The sequence below is a fragment of the Otolemur garnettii genome, unplaced genomic scaffold, assembly GCF_000181295.1.
Source record: "Otolemur garnettii isolate 467f Iridium unplaced genomic scaffold, OtoGar3 scaffold00021, whole genome shotgun sequence".
Taxonomy (NCBI): Eukaryota; Metazoa; Chordata; class Mammalia; order Primates; family Galagidae; genus Otolemur; species Otolemur garnettii.
Genome location: NW_003852416.1, coordinates 1068698 through 1089659, shown reverse-complemented (window position 1 = coordinate 1089659; position 20962 = coordinate 1068698). Strand labels below are relative to the sequence as shown.

The 20962-nt window shown below is 47.1% G+C and overlaps 1 protein-coding gene across 12 annotated transcripts in view; it reads right to left on the bottom strand.

The window, feature by feature from the left end:
* FGFR2 (fibroblast growth factor receptor 2) overlaps window positions 1-20962 on the bottom strand; it is a 108318-nt gene that overhangs the window by 10318 nt on the left and 77038 nt on the right. For all 12 annotated transcript variants that reach the window (XM_023511647.1, XM_023511649.1, XM_023511648.1 and 9 more), the window contains 4 exons: window positions 12200-12351; window positions 9367-9488; window positions 7139-7249; window positions 5359-5549 (listed from right to left, as the gene is read on the bottom strand). In XM_023511647.1, the coding sequence (XP_023367415.1) occupies window positions 5359-5549; window positions 7139-7249; window positions 9367-9488; window positions 12200-12351 (576 nt within the window). The remainder of the gene's footprint in view (window positions 1-5358; window positions 5550-7138; window positions 7250-9366; window positions 9489-12199; window positions 12352-20962) is intronic.

The following is a 20962-nucleotide window of genomic DNA, read 5'->3' as shown; positions in this document are numbered from 1 at the left end:
TTTCCTGCTGCTAATCCCTTAGGCCATCATCAATGCCTGCCCCTGCCCCCAGACCGCCACAGTGCCTGTTGAGTGGTCTCTGTGTTTCCAAACCCTACTGTACCTTCTATACTTCCCAGGACTTGTGTTTCTGAAATAACTGGGCAGGTCCTCTGCTGGCCTCCATCATGGCCAGTCCACGTCTATCCACATTCTCAGTCCAGCCTAGCACACTTGGCCTGCACAGAGGCCGCAGCCTGTGTCTGTCACATACGTGGGACTAAATGCTGAAATGTCTACGACAGAACAGCTAATTTAAGACCTAGTACTCTTTGGTCTCAAAGAGATCTAGGCATGATGACCCTTGTTTTTCCTTTCAACAAATGATAATGCTTTTGCAATCTGCTGCATTTTGGCTCTACGTTAATAAACCCAGATTTCATCATGATGCCTGATTAGGGTCCCAAGTCATCACCCCCTCTGTGGGGAAGAGACAGAAACAAACAAACATCACCACCAAAAGCTTTTACACAGATTACTGAACAAGGTTAGCTACCATAAAGCACAGAGTCTTATGAATCCAGGCAATAAAGCTGAAATGGGGCTGGTCTTAGACACTCCAAGAAATGGCCAGTTAAAAAAGAAGCAAGGCAAACACTGCCTGAAATGCAGATTAGGGATTGTCAGCCTTTATTCTGCCCATACCTCCAACTCTTCCTCGCATCCATAGGCCTCTATGCCTGCTGGATGGGCTCCACTCAGCACAAGGGAAGCGGGAGGGCCCTGTGAGCACGCCTGTTCCTGGCTACACTGGAAGCAGGAAACGTGAGAGCTCCCAGAAGCCGCCTGCAGACTGGCTGGGGCTGAGCAGTGTTCCCAGCTTTGGAGGCCTCTTCAAATTGAACTTCCAAGCCCCGGGCCAAACTCTCCCGGTGGTGTGTTCCTGCCGACATGAGCGCTGTGTGTCTGGAAAGCTGTGTGGTCGGAAGAATGTGGCTTCCCACGCACTGAGCTCTGACCACGCACCAGGGCTCAGCTTGGACAGAGACGCCGCTGAAGGCCACCTCCACCGTCTGCTCAGCAGGAGCCAGAATCTAGCACAGAACGTCCCTCAGCCCAGGACCCTGGGAAACACCAAAGCCCACCCCCTGGGCTGAACGAGAAGAGACTTGGAACCAATACCCAAGAAAAAGAAAACAATGAAAGGCAAGCCGAGTCCCCATCCTCCACAGAAATCTCAGCTGCTCCCCAGGACAGCGAACTGTTGTACACGAGGAGGGCTCCGGCACAGTTTGGTATCCCATTTCCCCATGGGCGAAGGTCAATGGGTGGCTAAGGGAGAAAAGACCAATGCCCCAGGATGCAGACAGGTGGCGGGTGCTCCGGACGGCTGATCGCGCTGAATTCCCACGGCAACCTGGGAGCTGGGGATTATCACAGCCATCTTACACACGGGGAAGCCGGGGCTTCTTTTAAAAAGAATCTGCTCGGGTTTATCACTTCGAGGTGCAATTGGGTTTTGGATTTGGTTAAAAAACAAAAATCAGTGTCCTGTGAGCTAAAAATAGCAAGGATTTTATAAACTGGATAAAGCTCAAATGCTCCACAGCCTAACTGCATCACTGTATACACCACAGAATTTCTTTACTTGTCTGTCCACACCCCCTTTCTAACCCTCCCTACTGAAAGCTGCTTGAGGTTAGACACTGCACCACACCCAGTGCTGAGCCAAGAGCCTGGCCCAGCTGGTAGCTACGGAGCCAATGTCACAACCACACGACATCGGTGACAGCGCACTGGATGGATCTCTGCCCTCTCCCTATGGAAGCCCATCTCTGTGATTCCCATCACAGGATCTGACCTTTTCCCTTGTTCTTCATTCTCCTTGAGGCAGCAGCCCTCCAATTTTGGAGACAGGTTCCTCCCAAGGGGACCATTCTTAAAGTCATCATCTAACACTAGTTTAAAACCCAGGCTAGATCCTTAGTTGCCAGTGGCCTTCAGCAAGGAAAGTTAGAACCACATACTGCCCTAAGGCCATGCAATGTCTCTCTTCCCTGGGGCTCTTCTGCCAAGTAGAGGCAACAAGCCCACACAGGGTTACAAAGCTCCAGCCTGGGGAATCTCACTAGTTCTGCCTTGGTCCGAGAGAGGCTGGGGCCACCCTCTCAGCCTCCACTGCTACTTATTTCGTGCATTTTTAGCCCATCTCTGGACCTGAGAGTTTTCTCAGGGTCTGACTTCTGGTTTTTGCTTTCCCTCTTCTAAGCTTCTCATCAGATGACCTGTCCTTTCCATGGCTTGATGTGACACCTGCCCATGCTGGCCTCCAGCTGTTTAGCCTGCCCCTCGGAGTGGAGTCTCAGCCCGCAGCTTCTTGGCTGACGTTTTCCCTTGAATGACTCCCAGATACGTTCAAGATGAGCTCTGGATTTTCCATGAACATCCATAACCCCAATTCCAAATCCTTCTTCATCTTTTTTCTTTTCTTTTTTTTTTTTTTTTGTTGACACTTTGTTGCCCTTGGTAGAGTGTAGTGGCTTCACAGCTCACAGCAACCTCAAATTCTTTTTTTTTTTTTTTTGAGACAGAGCCTCAAGCTATCCCCCTGGGTAGAGTGCTGTGGCTTCACAGCTCACAGTAACCTCCAACTCCTGGGCTGAAGTGAGTCTCTTGCCCCAGCCTCCCAAGTAGCTGGGACCACAGGTGCCTGCCACAATGCCCGGCTATTTTTTGGTGCAGCCGTCGTTGTTGTTTGGCAGGTCCGGGCTGGATTCGAACCCGCCACCTTAGTTGTATGTGACTGGCGCCTTAGCCACTTGAGCCACAGGTGCCGGGCCGCAACCTCAAATTCTTAAGCAATCCTCTTGCCTCAGCCTCCCAAATAGCTGGCACTACAGGCGCCCGCCACACCACCAGACTATTTTTAGAGATGGGTGGTCTCAAACCTGTGAGCTCAGGCAATTCACCCACCTCAGCCTCCCAGAGTGCTAGGATTACAGGCGTGAACCACCACGCCCAACCCTTCTTTGTCTTGGGAAGCTTCACCACCACCCAATTCCTCAAGCAGGAAATCCAGAAGTCATTCTTGATCTGACTTCCTCTCCCCCTTACCTCATCAATCCATTAGCTATCCAACACCAACCCCATGGTTTCTGCAGGTATCTTTGGCCTCAGTAAACCTGCGGCCTAGCCCAGACTGCCATCTTGACGGGGACTTGGGCTTCCCATGGCCAAGCAAGCAGCATGGAAAGGCACCTTTAAAGCACAGGCCTGATGCAATTATCCTCCCTCAGTCAATGGCTTCCCACAGCAGTGATGGCAAAGTCCAAGGTCCTTGCCTAGGTCTTTAAGGCCCCAACTCAGCCGGGCCTCATCCCACTCTTTGTTTCCTCTGTAGCTTATTTTCATTCCCACATTTACTGTAAGTCTCTCCTACTATCACCCATGTCTCTGCCATGAGAGGTCAAGAAGCCTGACCCACAGCGCAAGGCATCTGGGTACCCTAGGAATACCTGCTGTTGCAGGATTGAAGAATATGGCCAGGCCAGCACCCCTACCACATTCCATTCCACAGTGGGGAGACAGCAGGAGTTAGAGGGCACAGAAGACCAGTGGGTCCACACAGGCAGCTCAAACAGGCTGCTCTCCCAGTCTTCCCTGGGAGTACCCCACAGCTACAAGACAAGTGGAATAGTGCAGCAGTAGTCACACTTGTAGGATCTGCTGCTTAGGGAGCCTGTCTCTCTCTTCCTCCTCCACACACACCCCATACACATGATTCATGACTCAACCATTTAAGAGTGAGTTGTTGCTATCACTGATGTTTTACCTCCTAGTTCTTTAGCTTCTCTCTCCTACCTTAACACGATACTACCACCACCACCCCCATCACACATTGCTACGGCACTGTTCTGGTAGTGTTATACAGCCCATATTCAAATTCCAACTGTCCACCAATGTCCTTTGTAAGAGCTGCCCCCTCCACCCCCCCAGGACCAAGCCCAGGGTCACATTTTCATGTTTAGTAGTTGCTGGGTCAGCCTCCTGTCATTCAGAACTCTCCCAGGATTTTTTGTATTTCAAAATGCTGACACTTTGAAGCAGTATCTTGTCCAGTGTCCCACATTCTGGGGCTTTCTGGTTGTTTCTGGATGCCAAAGACTTTTGATTGGCAGCTCCCCTGTGCACACACATGCAATCACAGGGCTCAGAACTGCTTGGTTAGTTTCCTAAAGCCCATAGACGTTGGGAAATTTTACAAGGAAAAAAAAATAGAAAAAGTCTTAAAGCCTGGATTCTGTTGAAAAGTTTTTTAAAAAGTAAATAAATAAAAAATAAACAACCCAGAATATGTAGTAGCTCTGGGCCATGTTCCTACGTGACCAGACAGCAGGGCTGAGGTGTAGCTGTCCTGGGGATCTCTGCATGACTGTACAGGCCTCCCCACTCCCTCACGTGACTGGCATGGCCTCTGTGGAGACTTGAGTTTGTGACCCTTCAAGCAGCCCAGGTGACAGAGGACCCACAGCTACCAAAGGCTTTCAGCTCTGTGGGGGCCTGAGGAACTCCTGATGCTGGAAGAAGCCCCACAGCAGGTGGGAGCCAAGCCTGCCCCTGCTCAGAGGGAGCTCTGAGCTCCCCTCCCTGAGTGAGGGGCTAAGGAAGGGTGTCTTGGGTCATCTGGAAGGCCCCCAAGGACATCTGGGCACCTGTCTAACTGCTTTTAGAATAACTCAAATGTTTAAAGTTCCATGGTAAGTGGCATGCATGGAATGTAGGCAATTCACCTCGGGGGACCTGGCCAACTTGTAACCACAGAGGGTCACCTGCCAAATGAATCAAAATAAACGCAGATATCCAGGACTCGATGTTACTCAAATACCTCTTTGTTTGATCTTTCTTCTTGTATTATATAATGCCATATCAAACTTAAAACCCTAAACACAACACCCAGAGTCTATGTCTAAAAGCCGAATAACCACAAAACAAATGAAGCCAAAAAAAAAAAAAATATATATATATATATATATATATGTATATATGTGTGTGTGTCAGAAAAACAGGGCACACCTTGAGTGTACAGCAAGCCCTTCTCCGCCTACAGCACTGAATTCCCAGTAGAGTCAAACCTTGCCCTGTCCCAGGGTAGAGATGTTGTTCCTGCTCATCTCTGCAGTGTCATTATAGATTCCCGAGGCTGCTCTGGCTTTAAAGAGTTCATTAAACCCGAATGTGAGTAATGCAATCAGTATTCTCCAGGTCATACGAGACGTGCAAGGGCTTGATCTAGCCAATGAGCACTTCCAAAGTGCCTGTTTTCTTCAAAGACATTTTTAATTGGACTCTCCCCAACTCAGTCAAATGTGAAGGACTCACCTTTTGGGAAGCCAAATACTCCATGCCTCTGGCCAGCTGGTAGGTGCATGACACCAAGTCCTTGAAGGTCATCTGCTCCTCGGGAACGCGGTTGATGTCATAGGAGTACTCCATCCCGGGTGGCCTCCGGGCGCGGAGGTATTCACGGAGGTTGCCTTTCGAGGCATACTCAACTATAACGTACAGAGGCCCTGATGGGGGAACAGAAGCCCTCTTCAGAGAGAATCCCAGATCTGCCCTGAGCAACTCAGCAAAGCATTTTTTAGTTATTATGACTCAATCCATGCTTTTCGTTGTTTGCTTAAGTTTTAACATACAGAAAAGCATGCATACAAACAGAGCACCTGCACCCTAACCCAGGGGTCCTCAAACTTTTTAAACAGGGGGCCAGTTCACTGTCCCTCAGACCGTTGGAGGGCTGGACTGTGGGTCCCAGGATGAGTCAGCTGCTAAGCAGGACAGGCAGCGGCAGCAAAAACACCCAGCAGGCCGGATAAATGTCCTAGGTGGGCTGCATGTGGCCTGCAGGCCATTGTTTGAGGACGCCTGCACCTATCCAAAAGGGTGATTAACTTTTGGTCACAACAGCTTCCAAAGGCTTAAGAATTAAAGACACAGCTGAAGTGTCCTCCCCCATCACTTCCATTCTCTCCCTTACCCCCCTTGGAAAGCAGTGACTATCAGAAATTTGCTCCCTCCAGTACATCTTTCCAGTTCATTCTAACTAATCTACATATAGTAGATATCATCTGTAATTACACAAATGAATAATAAAAGCAGAGCCTTGCAACCTTTTCTCCTTATGCATTCTCCTCTTGGAACCCAGTTAGGCTGATCAAAGTGCGCCTCCATCATTCCCTTCCACAGCTACCTACATCCTGACGTAAGTCCACCGTACTGTCTTCATCCATCCCCTGTACTCGTGGGCATTTGCTGCCAGGGCTGGGCCATTACAAACATTTCTGTCCATGTTTCCTCGTACACATGTACAATAACTTCTCCACGGTGTAGACTAGAGAGTTGGCAAACTCTAGCCTGCAGGCCAAACCCTGCCTACTGCCTGTTCGGGTAATTAAGTTTTCTTGGCACCCAGCCAGATGCATTCATTTCTGTACTTCTGGGGCCACTCTCTCACTACTATGGCAGAAATGAGTAGTGGTGACAGAAACGGCAAGGTCCACAGGCGTCTAAAATAGCTATAGTCACCCTTTACAGAAAAAGTTTGCCAACTCCTCTAAAAGAGAAACTGTGAAGTCAAAGACAGGCATGTTCAAGCTTATTAATTACTGACACATTGACTCCTGAAGTGCCGGGAAGCCCACCCCCGGAGAAGCCGCCGTCTCTCTAAGGCAGATCACCCATTCCTTCCTACCTGCTCTCCTCCTGAGGGAGCTCAGCCATCTGTCGTCCACAGCGACATGTGGATTCCTCAACCCCTCAGAACTTTTCGACCAAAACGGAGAATTGTACTTTGAGAAATTTCTCTTAGCACTTACAGAACAAAAACGTAAGGAGACTGCCTTTTCCAAAACACTCTACAGGTTAGGACCCTACAGCAATAGGGCCCTACACCCACCTCTCTCCCAGCCCCCCAGGTGCAGTCACAGAGTCCCCTTTATGTTCGTGGCTGGAAACGTCTTCTTAAGGGTATTTGAAAGAGAACTTTAAACATGCACTGGAGGTACTCTGGAAGCAGGACCCAAAAGCCCAACTGTTTCCAAAAGGATTCTAACAGTAAATGGCAAAGCATTTAGATCAAAGCATTTTTCTTCCTACTCACCATCCTGAGTACAGGCTCCAAGAAGATTTATGATATTTTTGTGTTTCCCAATCATCTTCATCATCTCCATCTCTGATACCAGATCAGAAAGGTCCTTCTCTGTGGCATCATCTGCAAACGTTAGGTACATCACAAATCACTGTGTATCCTTGACATCACGGGCGGCCCAAAGCTTAGTTAAAACAGCATGAAATTGAATCTGAGAACCAGAAAAGACTTTCCAAGCCATCTGTCTTCTTTTATCAGAGCAGGGCCAAAGGCTGTGAGGGGAACTGGCTTGCTGTGTCTGGGCTCACTGGGACTGAGTGAATCGACAGTCAGGTCAAGAACACACGCCTCTGATGTGAAGACCAATTCTCTTCCAGGGAGTGTCATGAAGGTGAAAGTGTCTTCCCCATCAGTGAAATAATCCCATCCCCCGCCATGGCTGAGGTGTCTCAGAAAACTTTAACAAACTTCCTGGTACCTAAAAGGTACTGAAGGACAACTCTGAGGACATGGAGAGCGAATAAGGATAGGGACATTGCCAATCGCTGCAGACTTTCTCCACACCAAGCATTCCTCGTCCTACCCTTAGCAACCCTAGAGCCTTTACAGATGGATTTGGGGGGGTACCCTCTAATGGCCCCTAAATGTGCACGCATGTACATTCTTAGCAGGTGAAGGGCTGCAACTCCAGAGGCTTCTCACAGGGGGATGCAATCCCCACCTTCAAAATTAAGTTTCATAAACCTCAGCTCTGTAACCTGAAGCATGAATAGCACAGACCGTCCTGCGTGGGCTCACAGCAAGCTTCTGAGAAGTGGCAGGACTCCTTTCCACCTGCCCTCCTAATACAGAAAAACGAGCTGACTTTACAAAAATGACATAGGGGCAGGGACAGAAACCATGCGGCAAAGACAGAAAGGAAGAGCCATACGAGTGACTGTGTGCGCCAAGTGACCCCCCAAGAAGGACCCTCCCGCCACAGGTGGGGAGGAGACACCCTGGTGGACCCCTGGCACAGGGTGGCCTCTTCCCCAGGTCCTTAGCCACCCAACGGTTGTAAAAAAGGACATGCTACAAGGGCTTGGGGGCTAATGTCCTTCTACATGCTAAAAACAAAGGCTGCCAAACTTGGCCTAACCAGAGAAACGGAACTTCCAGAACTTTCTCTGCACTATCCCACATAACCTGAGCCCTGTAACAAACCAGGTCTGCTGAAGGAGATGCGAGGCCAGGGGCTGCCTCTGTGGGTGATGCCGCTGTGAGGAAACACAGTTTTCCTCCTGACATCAAGCCCCAAGGTGGGGGGTCATCTCAAAACACCCTAGTTTTCCACGAAAGCCATTCAGATCAATAGCTTTAAAAATCAACAGCTTTTTGACTATTTCCCATCTGCTTTTTCCCCAGAGGGAAGGACTTGATGACCATCCCATGAGAACCCACAAAAGGAAGCAAAGGCCACTTCTAAAGGCCGGGCTTCTCTGCCTGGCAACGCAGGAAACACTCACCTCCCCATCTCCTTGCTGAGATCCCTACAAGAGGATTTATAATGTGACCGTTCCCTATAACTCTTCTCATAAAAGAGTACTGTGGGAGGAATAAGTTAATGGTTAAAAGTTCTTTAAGCTTCTAGGACGCAGGGTTGGAAGGTTATTGCAGAAATGCTCGGACTCCCACCACCGGCACCGGACGTTTCCATCTCAGGGTAACTGTTTACGTGTCCCGGGAGCCTCTGAATCAGCCAATCTTGTTAGCTCCTTTTCAGCTTCCAAGTGACTCTCCCAGACCAGTGTCATTTTTACTCTGCTCCTCATGCAAAAGAGAAGGTGTTCTTCACCCTAAGCGCCCGCCACCCTCCTCCAAAAATGCCAACGTCCCTTTATTAGGAGCTAGGGCTTGGCTCTCAAATCTCACATACTAGCCCCCATCTAAATCCAATCACATGAGAGCTGGTATTTTCTCAGCACATAAAAATACGAGAAAATGAAGAATCACAGCCATTTAGAAGGCAGGAAAGAAGAGCTCCACGCAGAAGGCACCACTTTCCAGCAAAACCGGCTTTTCTTTTTTGATAAGTACACACAGCTCAAGATAAATAGTCTGTCCAAGATGCTGATTTATACTGATCCCTTCTCAACCTCCAGGTCAACTATGTGCCCTCTGACCCCCTGGCATGACAGAGTTCACAGGCCACAAAAGGGACATTCTTGATAAGAGTGTCTCCCCTCCACCTTCCCACTCACCTTTCAGCATCTTCACGGCCACGGTGACCGCCTCCTTGGGCTTATCTTTATCGATTCCCACCGCTTCTGCCATGACCACTTGCCCAAAGCAGCCTTCCCCCAGGGGTTTGCCCAGCGTCAGCCTAGATGTGTAAATAGGGGATTAGCACAAAGCATCTGGTGAAGGGGTGCAGGGAGGGAAATTCCAGAACTAAATATAAAAATCTTTCAGCGGCTTGCAAAAGCGTGGAGTAGTTATCATATGGAACTAATGAGACTTAGGGTACACACGCGCTGGAGTATTTTCTTAGTGACGTTTTGGAGAATGTCAATTACTGGTGGAACGGCTATTAAATTTCACATTTGTATTCTCGATTTATTTTCTTTACGGAAGGTATCCTTGCTAGAGAGGTGGTCAGCTTTCCTGAGTGCCAACGAGGAGCTTTTGATCTTGAGCCAATTAAATATTTGTCATTTAGCATGGCTGAAAGAAAAATGTTAAGGGGCGTTCTTATTTTTTTGTCCCTGTAAAGCAGTGGCTTGAAAATTACTATTATTCAATACCAATGGATTTTACGGTCACATTCCTTGCCAAGTTACAGGATGTGAATCTTAAAAGTATTTCAAGGAATCTCTAATTTTTCTCTAAAGAAAAAAGAAAATTTGAATAAATTAGGGGAATTTTTTTTTAGTATAAGTTTCTTTTTAAGTCCTTATGACTACATAAAATTAACAATGAAGAAAATCCAGAGTGAACACAACAAATAAATTTCTAAGTATAGATTTCTGTGTACATCACATGAACAGCTAAATATCCAGAAATTGGCCCAAGGGAGAAGTCTTTAGGATACATGAGTGTAGTAGTTTTTCAACTTAAGCATCATATTGCAAAGGACTGGGCTGCCATCAGCAAACAGTATGTACAGTTAAGTGTCCAATGCTCTGCAAAAGTTCAGCTTAAAGGCTGAGGGCAGTGTATGCTATGCTGAGGTCATCTTGTTTCTACCCAGAACCGAAATTAAATTTAACATCTTGGCAGAAAATAAACATTTGCATTGGAAAAATGGCTAATTTACGTCCCACTGCTCTGCTACTAGAAGCACAACAATCCTTTCTTTGTATAACTTCTGCCTCCGATCTAATAAACTGCTTCTAAATAGCCTTCATTCATTGGAAATCTGTTCCACCTACCTTTGTGCTAAATAGTGTTTTGAAACGTTTAGCACTCAGATTTTCCACACTCAGGGTACCCTTGGGTGGGGGCTAACAGTTCAGCACACACAGACTCCTACTGTTGACTATAGTGTCTGTCACAGGTGGCAAAAACTGAACCCAAGCCTACAATTTCTTAAAATTTGATCACGATTTCCCAATTCAATCATATACACACAGGAATGTGCACATGAATCCGCCACTTACATAATCACACCCAAAGTGGAGTGCTGGCGGCGTTCACCAGAAATACCCCTTTCTCTCTCCACATCCTACAGGTAAAGGAATCATTCTTTTTCTTTTCCCTGATGCCTCACCAGTAAATGTCCAACAAACATGAATGAATGATCTTTTCACTGCAGTACACAAACTGGGAATTACTTCTATTACCACTAGAACTAACGAATGTCCACACAATTATTCCGCCATAGCTTACAGGACATATTAGTGTCTCTAAATTGGCTCTTGGGAAATAAAACTGATGTGAAGTCGCGTGAATCAAAGTCATAACCCGAAGGGTGTATCAGGGACTTCTCTAACATAACCTCAGGGGGAAACTGCAAACTTCAAGACAACCGTGAGTTTACAAGCAAGGCGAGAACTTATTCTAGTATGTTTGCTGCACAAATACAGTCAGGTTGTTCAGATTCTAATAACTACAAAAAGTGCCCCAGAAACAAGAAGACAGCCCCTCGATGACCATACCTCAAGGTGGGTCTGGGGGCTGGTCCCTGCCTAGAGGACCAGGGCTACCACTGACTCTGTGCCTATGACAATGATCTTGCTGGGGTTTGCAGTTCAGAGCTCCCAGGTTATCAAGACATGAAGGGAAATTTTCATGAGCCAAGAATCATGCTCAGTCCTAGAAGGTGAGCATCACAACAATCATTTTGCAAGAGTAAAGTTCAGAGAATCAGGTGACTCATCAAGGGTGCACAGCCCCTGGCTGGCAGAGCCAGGACTCAAATCCTACCCAACAGAGCCCCAGGCACATGGATGTCAAGCCAGGAGATACACAGCTCTCAACCACACCTTCGTCAAACTCCTGGTGCCCGAGGTTTCACTAAGCTTAATCTGATGGTAACACCTCCATATCATCCAATAATTAAAATACTGTGGACCACAGAAATTAGGCATAAAGTATCGCATCTGAAGTTTTTTAGAACATCACATTAATCACCATTAGCAAAATGGCAACACTAGGTACAGAGCCTTAAGATAATTTATATTCTACATCTAATTTCTTCCCAGAAATGAGCTATAGCACAGTCGTGTTCTAGTACCCAAAAGTTAGGACATCAGATCTGTTTTTTAAATTGGATAATTCTATGTTTATTCCATTTGACAGGGCCTGAATTGCCTAGAAACTTACAAAAATGATAACCAAATGCCGTCTTCTTTGGGGACCAGACAGTGGTTTAGATCTCTGCTTTACAGGTGCTATTTAAAATACAAATAAACAAATAAAAACTCCATTTTATTATTTTCCAGGAGTCGGTTATTTAGAAATATAACCTTACTCGTGTTGCCATCATCAGAACAAGACCTGGGTAGTTAAAGGTCATAAAAAGAAAGTATTAATCTACTACCCTCATTTATAGCTAAGTCGCCATTCCAGGATAGGCCCAGTACAAGTACTCACTTGTCCCTTGGAAACTCCCATTTTGGGTCCTCTGGCAGTTCATACTCAGAGACCCCGGCCAGCATGGGGGTGTCCGCTGTGGAGGAGAGGCGCGTGGTTATCCTCACCAGTGGGGTGTTGGAATTCATGGAGGAGCTGGACTCAGCAGAGACCTGGATACAAAATGCAAAGAGCAGATGTAATCCTGGCCCCACGGGAGAAGGCTGGCGGTCGGGCCTTACCCAGCCAGAACATCAGCTCTTAGAAAGGAAGAGGGAGGGAGCTGGCGGAAGTTGTGAACTAAAACGAGAAATCCTCAGGATTCCTATTCCTTCATCCCCTCTCTATGCAGTATTAGACTCCATCCAAGTTATATGTTCCTCAGATCAGGTTTGCAAATAAAATTTTTTATCATGTCTGATCCAAACATGAGTCTTCCTTCTGTCTTAATTTCTGCAAGTAGTCCCTGGAGGCCACAGGGACGGCCCTCGCCGCCTTCATCATCGCCTTTTCCCTCACACCTGTACCTGCACTGGAGCTTCCAGATAATCAGCCTCCTCTTGGACCTGCTCAGATCATGGATCCATGCCGTGTGCTTGTGAGATTTCAGGAAAACATTTAGGAAGCCAGAGCTTTCATCTTTCCTGTCTTTTGAAACGTAAAACAGAATCTCAAGGGTAGAGCTCTAGGACATGGATGTGGGATGTGACCCAAGACCTTGGCACTGGGGGCCAACTGTGTCTCTCCCCAGCCCTGGAAACACGCTGATGCCGGTCCATTCAGTGAAAATGGGCTGTCTCCTGTCACCTCAGCTTCAGAAGCCCGTGTACTGGACATGCAGGTAGAGGTGACAACAGAAAGCAATACATCTATATTCATGATCACCCCTCCTCTCCCACCAAGTCATTTTCTCATTTATCCAGATTCATTTTAGTCTGTGCCTGATCAAATGAGGATTTCTTAAATATATTGTCTTCCCTTGGCTGGCTTCTGTGAAGAACAATTCAGGCAGTGCTCACTTGAAGCCTACTTGTCAGGATTACTACACTAATCTTAGCTGCTTCAACACTGTGAACGAGACTTTGGCCCAAGAGAATTGGGATGTAAGGTTAAATATGACCCATCTAAGCAGCCCACCAGGCCACCTTGGGGTCTGCCCCCTGCATAACCACACGTGGCCAGCTCTCCCCAGCTGCGCTTACAAATTTTAAATCAAGCTGGCAAAGACTGACACCAGATGAACAAATTTAGTTGGGATGAACTTCCACAAGGTAGGTTCTGGAACCTTCCCACAGGGAACCAGAGGACCTATAATGCTCAGGAACATCCCATTTGGAAAGATTTGATTCTCTCTTTTGTAAACCGAGAGTGCTCTTAATGCAGGCTGGACACTTGAGAATGGAGGGATAGGGGGATCATTTTAGGAGTAGAGAGTTGTTTTCAGTATTAAAATCAAGAAGTAGACCATTTTTCACATGGAATTTCCATTATCTTTTACAATGTATGTAAGTGCATTTCTGAGCAGTCTTTTGGCAGGAGGGGGAGTTAATTTGGTAGCTACGAGCCTTACACTCAAATTGTACTGGCCAATGGAGGAAGTGAGCAGGAAAAGACAAGACGGTAAATGGAGCTACTGTGGAATCCACCTGCTCCCCACGGATGTCACAGGCGAGGCCCAAACCCCACTTGGGTGAAAGAGGCAACTTCAAAGTCCCCTCCACGGAGTTCACATCCACCTGGTGTCCAACCTTACTGCAGTTTGAGCTGACCTAGTCTGTAGGACACTTCAGAAACCAATGTTTTCAGAGCACATCGAGATTTCCAGGTTCCACTGTCCACATAAACATTCCATCCACAGAAGAGGGTTGGGAAGATTAGAACAGGTTTGTTCAAGCGCTCCCAAATCTTTCCGTCCACCTAACTCATCAGGACCATGTGCCATGGATGCCGAAAGAGGACGATATTTCCAAGAATAAAAACATCTTCTGAAAGTTGTTCCACACATACAGGCAAGGATCACCACTGACTGCAGTGGGAACTTGAGCTTGTATCACTGGCAAGCTCCAGCCAAACTAGTAAAAGTTGGCTTGGCAATGAGGTACTACAGGCCCCATATGGCCGAGATCCTGCTGATTTTGCAGCCAGGACTCTCTTTCCAAGGCCAGTGGCAAAGCCTTTCATCACTGGACACAGGAGTTCCCCAAAGTCCATCATCAGGGCGCACAGTGTGTAGCAACGAATGGAGAGGGGAACCCACTGGGAAACTGCTGGGGCCGGAGATCCGAATGAGCGTGACATTCGGCAGGCAGAGGCAGGTCCAAGCTCCTGTACCTCGTCCCCGAGAATCACTGCCCTCCTCAGCCAACCTTGCAGGATGCGGGGAAAGCAGCCTTCCCACAGTGAGGTGTGAGAACACAGGAATGTGAAAAGTTTCTGGAAGGATATGGAAGAGACTTAGCAGTGGTCACCTTTGGGGAGGAAGATTAAAGGTTGGGAGACGGGGTAGAACATATATTTTATTTCAGAACTTTCTAGACCATTTGGATTTTATTACCAAGTGTATGAATTCCTTTTATGTTTTAGAAGTGGTACTTTCTTTAACAAAAATATTTTTCAGAATAATAAGGATCTGAACTGAGGCATGAACAGGGGGGAAAGAAAACGAAGCACATCTGCTGGAAATACACTGACTTCTCAACCAGCTTAGAAATCACAGGGTGCTGCTTTCGGGCTCCCTCTGCTCCCAGGCTGGCTTCCGTGGCATCTGTGCATCCTTCAGCGTGGGGAACCCTGACTGTGACAGCCAAGCGCCAACCCTGGCCACTGCCCACCCTGTGCTAAATGTTCATGACAGGGGGAGAGGAGACCCCCACACTGCATGGGCTGCACCTCAACCAAGGGCACCAGTGGGGGCTGCACAATCTGCCTGTCTGGGTCCACGCCCAGTTTCAGCACTCACTGTACAAGCTTCGAGATGTCACTTAACTTTCCTAAAGCCTGATTTTCCTTATCTGTCAAAAAGGAGACAGAAACCGCACAGAATCCACAGATTGGACTAACCACAGATCAAAAATATTAAAAATAAAACATAAGGCTGGGTGCAGTGGCTCATGCCTATAATCTTAGCATTCTGGGAGGCTGAGGTGGGTGGATTGTCTGAGCTCAGGAGGTCAAAACCAGCCTGAGCTGGACTAGGACCCTGTCTCTAAAAATAGCCAGGCATTATGGGGGTGCCTGTAGTCCCAGCTACTCAGGAGACTTACTCAAGAGGATCACTTGAGTCCAAGAGTTTGAGATTGCTGTGAGTTATGACGCCACTGCACTCTACCAAGGGCAAAAGGTGAGACTGTCTCAAAACAAACAAACAAAAAATACAATACACGATAAGAAATACAAATAAAAACAACACAGTGTAACAAGTATTTCACTTAGCACTTAAGTATATTAGGTGTCAAAAGTGAGCTAGAAATGATTTAGAGTATGTGAGAAGATGTGTGGGGGTTATATGCAAATGCTACACTATTTTTTTAAAGGGACTTGAGCACCCACGGATTTTAGTACCCTCAGAGGTCCCAGAACCAAATCCCCTATGGATACTGAGGATGACTGTACTGTCAAACTGTGGGCACCAAGGAAAAAACCCAGTGACAACAAGGGTTGACTGCGGAAAAGGGTATACCTCTAAGGGGCACACGTGATTTAGAAGGGGAGGTCCACTGCTCACAGCCAGCATGGGCTGGGACTCCAGCAACCAAGAAATAAAGAATCCAGGAGTCAGGGGACAGTGTCTCTCGGCAGGACGCAAGACAGCAGGTAAGAAGGTCCTACGATAAATCTGGCTTCCAGGTTGCTTCACAACAGAAATATCTGACATGCAGTCTGAATTTAACTGCTGTCTGTCACAAACCTATGACCCAAAAGGATTCTGTATCCTTTTGTATCGTGGCAAAAGTTCACATGTATGGCTCGGCACCTATGCTCAGTGGTTAGAGCACCAGCCACATGCACTGGGGCTGGTGGGTTCAAACCTGGCCAGTGCCTGCTAAACAACCATGACAACAATTACCAAAAAAGAAAAAATTCTGGGCAGTGCCTGTGGCCCAGTGGGTAGGGCACCGGCCCCACATACCGAGGGTGGCGTGTTTGAACCTGACCCTGACCGAATTGCAACAAATAATAGCTGGCCATTGTGGCGGGCGCCTGTAGTCCCAGCTGCTCAGGAGGCTGAGGCAAGAGAATTGCCTAAGCCCAGGAGTTGGAGGTTGCCGTGAACTGTGAAGCCACGGCACTCTACCGAGGGGGATAAACTGAGACTCTGTCTCTAAAAAAAAAAAATTGCACGTATATATACCTTTCCTCAAACGGAGCATCCGTTCTCAATAATACTTTAATGTCACAGGTTTTCTATTTGAAAATAAAATAAACTGAAAATCATTACCAATATTGCTGTCATTATTATTAAAATTTTAAAAGCAAGTTTATAAAAAGGACTACTTATGGGAATTTGGTTCAGATGAAGTGCACAGGTTAAATGTGCAAATCTGGAAAATACTTCTGTAAAATCATAAAGGGGGGGGTAAGAAAATACCCAAGGTATAAGAAACTCCAGAATCTGATCACTCTGCCTACTGAGGTATATCTTCATTTTACCTCCATGCATTTTTACTATGCTTTTAAAATCTCCTCTGGGACTATGAAATATGACTGGCTTTCTCTTCACTCCCTTGCTCTGAGCCCGAAGCTTTGTCAGGGGCTTGATGAAGCTACGTGTTGGCCTGACACCACCCCCGGCAGGCGACTTCCCCAGGGGACCCCACGTTTCACGGGCGCTTCTTTTCTCCGAATCAGATCCCTCAGGGAATTCCTACCGCCCACCTTTGATATTGTACAAAATTATAACCTTCCCGATCACATATCCATCAATTCCTACCTAGAAACTTCAATTCTAGGGTTTCCTTTCTAACTAATCCGAAAACAGTCTGCTGTCAGTGATAAGTAAGTTACTTACAAACAATCAATGCTAACACCAAGTAAACAAACTGGTTTCCACTCCCAAATCTCGGCAAGCATTTTTTTTTTAAGCCTGTATTTTTATGGTCTCCCATTCAGCTTCCTCACTTTCTGGAATCTCTTTACCATGTGCCATAAATCAAGCTTTTAACTAAAAGCTATATATTTCCACAGTGCAGGAGATTAAGCAAGGATGTGATTTTTTCTTTTTTTTTTTTTAAAGGGCCACCAAGAAACAGAGTTACTTCTTTACACTAAGTTAAATTTGACAACTAGAGGGGACCTCACAGAAGACAGAGCAGGAGGGCAAGAAGTTGCTATAGGGAGGGATGACTGATACGGGTGTGTTTAACCTGAGGACTGACGAACGCCCTTAGACCCTGCCTCTTGAGCTGTGGACCATCTTCCCAAACCAGAACTCGAGGCCCCAGTGTTGCATACATCCACTATGATATGGAGATCACTACGAAAATTTCAAGACAGACTATGTTATGGTTCGTTATTTCACTTCCAAGAAACACAGCTGACAGTGCCCTTTCTGATTCACCCGTGCTCAGCTTATCCGTGTTCCCGGGAGGGCTTCCTTGGTTTCCATCCACATGGATTTTACATTGCTTGAATTTTGTGTATTTCAAAACTTTCATAATGACCCCAGGATACACCTTGCCCAGCACAAGCCAGTATGGCCAAATAAAAGGCTTTCATCAGCTGGAGACTAAAAACACTTAAAAGGATTTCCAAGGTTGCCCCTTTTTCCTCTATAACAAAATTTAGGTCATTAGGTGAGGTAGTTTATCAGACACTTTTTCTCCTTTAATAGGCCTCTGCACCCCCATAGCTCCTGCCCGGGACTCTGTGAGCAAACCTATCTAAGCAATGACATGCCAGTCCCCACCCAGCTGGTTCTACATGGAAGATCCTATTAGCCAAAATCAAAGTCAGCTGAGTCAAGCTGGCCTGTCTTACGGAGGCTGAGAGACGAGAAAGGAGACCAGCAAAGTGGGGGCAGTGGGGGGTGAGGGGCTACGTGAAAGGGCAGGATCAAGTCAAGCCCTCCACAACCACTCTGATAACCCAAAAGTTTCCTGGAACCTGAGGCTTCATTAGACCACCTGATTGAGCAAGTGTAGAGACTATTCCAAGACCACGATGCTCACTGCCAGGTGTTAAATGAGCTCCTAAAAGCGGAAGGTCCCTTCACAGAATTTGGTGTGTTTACCAATCCTTAATCCCTGGCCCCAGCACCGGCTACGGGGACACACGCTCTTCTCCCTTCATCTTCCTCCTATTCTCGGCATCCCCAGGGATGTTTGCCTCGAAGGTACAGTTACTACAGGTGTCCTTGAGTGCCCTTGATTTTTTTCTCTGGTTTTCCATCTACCTGAACCAGCAGCTCAGAGGGTGAAACCGAAGTCTGAGAAAAAAATACCCTGCAGCCCTTGGTAAGACCCACAGGCTGCACAGGAGATGAATTCATCTGGCCTGACTGAGCCAACCACAGATGATCAGATCTCCATCCAAACACATGGAAGCTTCAGGGCCCGGAGAAAGAACCTGACGCATTCACTGAAAACTGGGCTCAAAAAGGCCCACAACACTGTGTGTCTCCTGAACGGGCACCCTCTGTCCCCTCCGCACTTTTCCTGTACCCACCACCACCACCACCGCCTAATGATGTGTGGAGAACACGGAAAGTGGGTGATTACGGAAGCTGTGAGATAGGCAGAAATGAAGACACAAAAAGTCTGCGTGGACACAAACAGCTGAAGCCCTCTCGGCAACAGTGGTAAGAAACTGAAACCTGCACGGGTGAATCAGAAAGGACGCTGGTGACAGTATTTCTTGGACATAAAATAACAAACCATAACACAGTCTGTCTCAAAACTTTCATAATGACCTACAGAGATGCTTCACAATGGCCACTGGTGGTGCAGCAGAGCCAGCCAAGAACCAACACGCTCACACAGATGCCCTTCTTTGGGTCGGCCTCTGCTGGTCTCATTTAAAATGCTAAGCATCAGGCCAGGCACTAATCCTAGCATTCTGGGAGGCCAAGGCTGGTGGATTGATTGAGCTCAGGAGTCCGAGACCACCTGAGCAAGAGCGATCCATAGTGGTGGGTGCCTGTAGTCCCAGCGACTCAGATGCTGAGGCAGGAAGGTCTCTAAAATGCAGGAGTTTGAGGTTGTTATGAGCTATGATGTCACGGCTCTGCCCAGAGAGACAAAGTGAGACTGTACCTCAAAGAAAAAATAGAATAAAATGCTGAGCACCAAAGCGGTGCGATCAGGTGACCAAGTGCCCAGCTTGATGTCTGAGCCCTCACACGGGACAGGGGATGAACCCCTGTCAAAGGAAACAGAGAGGTACACGATACCACTTCCCCACTCGCCCAAAAGGTGCTTCTTCTCCGTGCCAAGTGTATAAAAAAGTCTCAAAAAATTCACAGTTACTAGAAAACGACTGGAAAAAATTTCTTCTTTGGTACTAGGAAAAAAAAATTTTTGCTCAAGAAAATAATAAACTAAAATGACTGTCTTAGACCAGTAAGGATGGTGCAAATTAATAAAGATCAAGAGGAAAAAATTCATGACAGGAGCAAAAAAAAAAAAAAAAAAAAAAAAAAAACAACTTCTCTTGTACCAAAAAGAGAACAATGACACATTGAGAGTTGGGTGAGACATGGGGTGTGCTGGGGGAGGAGCACTGGTCAGGGCCCTGAGCGTACTGGATGCCACCTGTGTCGCAGGGAAGGCAGGTCCAGCCCAGAATGAAAGGGAGCCTCATAAATTCCTAGAAACTATCCCGTAAATGCCTGGAAACTACCCATCCTGGAAACATCTGATTACAGGCTCAGTCCCCAGGTAAAGGCATGCGTGGCATCCCCTGTGGTATTTGCTCTGTCATCAACATGTCTGTGGGCCCTTCAAAGGCTTTTAACCCACTTTTATCCATATTCCCAACAAGCATCTCCTCCACCAAAGCTGCTTTACTGATGGAACATTGGGAAGACCCAGGAATGCACCCCACTCTGCAGGCATATGGAGAACTGAGGCGTGTAACATTTCCCCCAGGTCAATTCATCTCCTGGAGCTTTGTTTTGCTAGGGGGCCTGGTATTTGCCCCCTTTCCTCTGTTTCTCTTATACACCTAGACCCTACTGAACACAAGGCGATTACATTGCAAATACAGACCCTCCCCAAACCTTGGAGCCACTAGCTAGCACAACAGGTCACATCTTACATGGAACCTGGCTTACCCCAAACACTTAGTTATGATGAATCAAGTGAAAGAGGGAAGAAAAAGCAGAAGGACCCCCTAATGCTCCCTCTGGTTATACAGGGAGGATGAGAAAAAGGACCAGCTTTGGCGGAGACAGATGATGAGGAAAAGCCAACTAGTCAGGTCGAAAGGAAAACACGATGATTGTGGCTGAGTGAAGATTTCAGGGGTGTCTCCCTCTTTCATATTCAGTAAAAAATAAAGCATCGTGATAATTGTAATAGTTGCAGAAACAGGATGATGAAATAATTAAGGGATAGTAGTCGAGCTACACCAAATTACAGGTTTCCGCCAGAAGGAAGCATTTGTTCCTATTTGAAAAGCACTAACGGGGATGGAAACACCATTCCCTTCATCAGCTCCCTGAGTCCGATTCTCAAGGTGGTGGCTGTAGGGGTGGCCCAGGGATAACGGCTAAGAGGGGAGGGTTGGGGTGGCGTGGCTACTCCACCTAAAGGCCACAGCACTATCTGGCCATGTTAGAGTTCTCCT